Below are 5,543 nucleotides of genomic sequence, written 5' to 3' on the forward strand. Positions count from 1 at the left end.
GGCTGCCGCAGTAGACGCGGCGCACCACGTGGCGGGCAGCGCGGCGCTCGCCCTCGCCGCGGAGGCCGCGAGCTCGAGCCAGGCCGCGGCCGCAGCGCAGGCGCAGGCGCAAGAGCTGGCCGAGCAGAAGGCGCTCGCGGTGGCATCGCGCGCCTTCCGTGAGGCGGGCCGGCTCACTGCAGAGATCAAGGAGCTGGCCGCCAGGGCGGACGCCCTCGAGGCGAAGCGGGAGACGGCGGCGGCCGAGCTGACGGCCACCAAGCTCGGGTTGCGGGTCCTCGACGCGGCGCGCATCGAGGCTGCGGCGGACGCCGCGGACTGCCGGCGCAGCCTCGACCGCGCTCTCTGCGACACGCTGCGCAGGCACTTGAGGGGCGCGCGCGCGCAGCTCGCGGCCTTCTCTGGCACCGCTGCAGCGAGCGAGAGTAGCGGCGGCGAGGGCGGCGGCGACGACAGTGGCGAACGCGGCTGCACGGAGGGCGCGCCGGCGCTGTTGGTGGCGCACCATGCCGCGGTGGTTGCCGAGTGGGCCGTGGTGCGGCGGCGGCTCGGTCTCGAGGGAGGCGAGGCGGAGGCGGTGGCGGAGGCCCAGGCCGAGGCGGAGGAGGAGGCGGAGGAGGAGGCGGAGATGGCGGCGCGGGCAGGGGAGGACGCCGAGGATGCGGTGAGGGACGGCGCGGTGTGGGCGGCGGCGCTGCGGGAGAGCGAGGCGGAGGCGGAGGAGAAGGAGAGCGAGGAGGATGCCAGCGAGGAGGAGGAGGCGGGCGGGGGCGAGAACGGGGTGGAGGTGCAGCCGCAGCCGGAGGCGGTGGAGGAGGCGGTGGAGGCTGCCGAGGCCGCGGAAGACGACGGCGCGGGGGGTGGGGGCGAGGAGGAGGCGGGCGGAGGAAGCCTAAAGTCGGATTGCGGCGACTCAGCAGTTTCGCACAGGGCTGACCAGGGCACGTGCGATGGGTGCGCCGAGCCCGCCGTGCGTTGTCGGCTGCGCGTCGCCGAGGGGAGGGTCGTCTGCGTCGTCGGAGAGCAGGCCGCCGCTCCCGCCGCCGACGCCGCGGAGGAGGAGGACGTGGAGCGGGCGGCAGAGGAGGCGGAGGCAGAGGGCGGGGAGGAGAGCGGCTCTTTGCTCGAAGGGAGAGCAGCGAGCGTGGCGGGCGCGGGCGCGGGCGGCGCGGCCCGGCTCGAGGCGCTGCAGGCCGAGGTTGTGCGTCTCGACGCGCGGATCGACGAGGCGGTCAGCGTGGAGGATTTCGAGCTCGCCGACATCCTCGAGGCGCGCCGGCGGGCGGCCGCCGCCGCGATGCAGAGCTGGGAGGAGGCGGAGGAGCTGCGGCTAGCGGCCGACCAGGCGACCGCTTCCGAGGAGTGGGAGGCGGCCGAGGAGCTCGAGCAAAAACGCCGGCGGCTACTGGAGCGCGTGGACGCCTTCTTCGTGGAGGATGCGCCCTGCGTCGAGTGACGCCCATGCGGGTCGTTCACTTTGTGGTCGTGCCATGCGGGGGCTCCGACACTTTGAGCTCGACGACCAGAGACCCGACGTGTGTGTGCGAGAGAGAGAGAGAGCTGAGAGGGCGGCGGTGTCGGTGTGTGTCGTGTCGTGTGTCGTGTTTTATGTGTTTTATTATAACACACGTGTTTTATTATCGTGGAAAGGTCACCACAGAGCTGGCGGTGAATACTTTTTTGCGCGTCTTTCGACAACAAAAATACGCCCGCACGCTCGACACACGACATAACCCGGACGACGTGCGTTTTTGCTTCTCTACAAAACACGCACACCCACGCCCGCCCCAGTCAGCGGACCCAGCGCCATCGAGAAGAAAGACTTTGGCGAGCCAACGCAGCCGAGAGATAAATTCTCCGCACGGCGAGAGCCTAGCCGCTAGCGGTGCAGAGCGCGAACTCGCCGTACTGAGCCTAGCGCAGCGCGAACTCGCCGTCTGAGCCTAGCGCAGCGCGAACTCGCCGTCTGAGCCTAGCGCAGCGCGAACTCGCTCTGTTCATAGCAACGCTAGCGGCATTCATTTTGACCGCAGCGAATATGTTCACACCTTGAGCGGAGGCCAATTGATTCGCGATACTCTGGCAAAAAAGGGGTTGGCAACGGGCTTTTGCGGGGGCAAGCCTTCAGCTGGTGCCAAAACGTACCAAAACGTCCGTCCCGTCGACCAAATACGCGGTCGGTAGAAATGGCTTGCTTGCAAGAATGGGATGCCGACAGGCGTCAGGCGGCGCATGCCGAGAAGTCGCTTGCCGTGCGGGAGCTCGTGCGCCTCTCCCTGCGCGTGCAGTCCACGGGCGTCGTCGCGGAGCTTCATCTCGACACGGCACTGGTTGCTCCGAGCGGCAGCGGAGCTGATCACGAGCGACGAATTCGCCGGGGATGCCAGGCAACAGATGGGCGCGCAGATAATTGGCGTGGCGTCCCAAACAACGCGACCGACGAGCATGCTCAACTGCTGCGCGACGCTCTCTGCGACTCCGACTTTTGTATGCGCTTTGCCATTCGCCGCCGCATTGGCTCAGGGGGCACAGTCCGCTTGCAGTGGCTCTTCCGCACGAATAGCGTTGTTGGCCGCATGCGTCCTGGCATCGGGAGGGTCCGCCTAAGAGGAAGTACGTTCGTAAGAACTGATACATATACTTTTTGTGCGTGGAGCGTCTTCCCCTTTTGCGCAGCAACACCTTAAACTTTTAGGCCCTCCAAATTCGGGTCGGAGCGTAGCGGAGTGGGCCCCGAGTTTGAAAAGGGCGACGGACGCTTGCGTCCTAGCCTCCAACAACGCCTCCCCGGCGCAGAGGGGCCCCCGGAGGGATGCTCAACCGCTCCACGCCACGCCGCTCGCGGCGGTCCTATTCCCAGCTCCGCTGAGGGCGGATCGCGTTATTCTTTTTCGCAAGAGGGACCTGCTCGCTGGCTGGCGAGTAGCGGCCCCGCCCACCCACAGGGTACCTCTCCGAGGAGAGCGTGCGTGGGCTACTCGCCAGGCTCGCTGGCACCATGCAAGCGTCGGCCATTCTGGCGATCGCAGCCACCGCCACCGCGAAGTGTGCCGCGCTGCGGCACATTGGCCGGCGCAGCGCAATTGGACTTGCCGGCAGCGCCGCGGTCGCGGCCGTCGTCCCTGATGCTGCCAATGCCGCCGCGGACCCGACCGTCAAGATTTACTTCGGCGCGGGTTGCTTTTGGCACGTTCAGCACGAGTTTGTGGGCGAGGAGGTCGCCGCGCTGCAGCGAGGGCCGGAGAGCATCACTGCGCGGACGGGCTACGCAGGCGGCACACTCGGCGGCGGGCTGAAGGACGGGAAGGTGTGCTACCACAACTTTAAAGGCGTGGCCGACTACGGCTCGCTTGGCCACGCCGAGGCCGTTCAGCTGGAGGTTCCGACGTCTGCCGTGCCGCGCTTTGCGAAGAAGCGAGCGCACGGATCAGTTTGTCGTGCTGGGCCGTGGCCGGCGCCGCCTGACGCTGCGCTGTCGCGATTAGGTACTTTGACCTCTTCGGTAGCCGCGGCTACCGGCACGACCCCCAGGACCGCGGCGGAGAGTACCGCTCGGTGCCGCCATAGAGCTGTGCCCACCTAGTGTAAACCGACCCAACCAACTCGAGAATCCCCAAAGGTGCTCGGTCTGCCGGGCGGGCAGGCCTCGCCGCTCTTCCCCGTCATCAAGCAGGCAGCGCTCGAGAGCCAAGGCGGCATGAAGCTGTACGCGGGCAGGGGCAACGAGCCCGACACCATCGGCGACAAGGCGGTGCTGGTGTACGATAGCGACAAGTGAGCCAAAACTCTGCGGAGATCACGCCGAGACACGGGGATATCGCGTCGAGATCGGAGTGTGCGGACGGAGGCGGTAGCTGGTCGCGCAGTCGGGTCTCTGCCCACCCGGTCGCGCGCTCGCCCGCCAAACGCTCGCAACAGCCACACCCACCCTAATCCGCGGTGCAGGTACCCCTTCTACCCGGCCGAGCTCTACCACCAGTTCCACGACGACTTCATGGGGCCGAGCTACGGCAAGGCGTACAACAGCCTGCAGGGCCGCCAGTACAAGCAGGGCCTGGTCGGTCTGACGGGCTGCCCCGACATGGACCCGGTCCGGGACGAGGGGCGGTACGCCAAGGGGTTCCCCTCGTGAACGCAGAACGGGGCTGTGTGTATCTACGTCTCAGTCGAACATGCTACGTGCATGCTTGTTACGACGCGAGTGGCGCGCGAGTCCTCCATAATTCCATGGCGGGTAATAGCTAATATGCCTGAAGCGTCCATTCTTTTTGCTTTGCATGTCCCCTCTTCCATCACCACAGAGTCGTTGTGAAGTTCGTTGTGCTTGTGGCATGTGTGGGGGCCTTCGCCTTGGCCTTGCACGCTGTCGACCTGTCGTCCTCTAAAACTCCTATTATCCATCGCGTCCGAGTTCTCCAGCTGATCGTTGGTTGTATTTGTTGATTGGTCCTTTAAATCTCCTGGGTTGGCGTGCCCCGAGAGCTGCGTCCTGGAGAGCTCCCGAGGCACATCGCCGCACGACCCCGGCGTCGGCGCTCGAACAGGCCCATCGCGCCGGCTGCCGGAGTGGAGAGTCCCAGGTTGTCTCATAAAGGCCCATCGACAATTGGGGTCGCCGGCCGGTAGGGTGGCGGCCGTAGCTGCCCCCGGCGTGTAGCTGCTGCTCCAATCGCACATCGATCCCATCGCATGTGGCCCGCCGGACGTCTTTCCTCTCATGGTCGAGAGACTGGGGGAACCGGCCGGGACAAATCCCCGAAAATCAGAGGAGCAGCAGGGGATGCGGTGCACCTTGGTACCCATGTCTGGTGTGGGGATCCCGGTCGACCCTGCCCCCACCCCAGAACATGTTGCCTTCGCCTCGCGGCTCAGCGGTAACTGGGTGCACCTTGTTACGTTCACGCCGCCCCAGCTTAGGTATGTCACGTTCACGCCGCCCCAGCTCTCGTCCAGTGCCAATTTCTGCAAGGGAACAGCCAGGACGGGCCCGCCACCGGCGGGCGGGCGGGGGGGCGGGGCGAGGGCGGGGCGGGCTGGCAGGGCGGAGCGCCTGTACAGGCTGTGCTGCTCAGCTCCGCCACGCTTGTCATCTCGAGCTCTGTGATGCGTCAGAGGTCCATTGCCTCCTCGCGCCCACCGCCCATGTAGGCTCGCTCGAGATGGCTCACAAGCCTCACAGGTGGCCACGAGGCCTCGAAGGTGGCTGTCAAGCCTCGGCTTACCCAGACACGCCTCTAGCACCCTTTGGCGTACCGCTGGTCGCCACAGTGGTCGCCTCTTTGTGGTCGCCACGATGGGGTCGTCACACATTGTGGACGCCCGACTGTGTGGACGCCATGGCGCGGCCTTGGCTTCACGCCACGGACCACCTCAGGCCCAATGCCTTGGCGGCGGCGGGTTGGGGAGCTGTCTCTCTGGGCGCCACGTTGCATACTGTCTTGCACGTGGCCCCAGTGGAGGTCTGCCCGTGTGGGCCGGCCTCTTCCTTGCCGCACCAGTACGGTTCCTGCGTGTTGGATCTATTTTGGTAACTAACGCCAATA

General features: G+C 66.4%; 2 protein-coding genes across 2 annotated transcripts in view; both read left to right on the forward strand.

Moving 5' to 3' along the window:
• The window catches only part of EMIHUDRAFT_119153 (hypothetical protein), a gene marked incomplete at both ends in the record, with an annotated part of 4,734 nt that extends 3,278 nt beyond the window's left edge, over nt 1-1,456 (forward strand). The window contains one exon of the mRNA XM_005768478.1: nt 96-1,456. Within this exon, the coding sequence (XP_005768535.1) occupies nt 96-1,456 (1,361 nt within the window). The remainder of the gene's footprint in view (nt 1-95) is intronic.
• A 1,542-nt stretch (nt 1,457-2,998) lies between these two features.
• On the forward strand, nt 2,999-4,132 carry EMIHUDRAFT_119154 (hypothetical protein; the record flags this gene model as incomplete). The annotated part of the gene is made up of 4 exons (XM_005768479.1): nt 2,999-3,387; nt 3,486-3,555; nt 3,620-3,774; nt 3,946-4,132. 4 exons carry the CDS (start codon nt 2,999-3,001, stop codon nt 4,130-4,132), a joined length of 801 nt encoding a protein of 266 aa, XP_005768536.1.
• Between the last annotated feature and the right edge of the window lie 1,411 nt (nt 4,133-5,543).

This window comes from Emiliania huxleyi, assembly GCF_000372725.1.
Source record: "Emiliania huxleyi CCMP1516 unplaced genomic scaffold EMIHUscaffold_457, whole genome shotgun sequence".
In the NCBI taxonomy this organism is placed as follows: domain Eukaryota; phylum Haptophyta; order Isochrysidales; family Noelaerhabdaceae; genus Emiliania; species Emiliania huxleyi.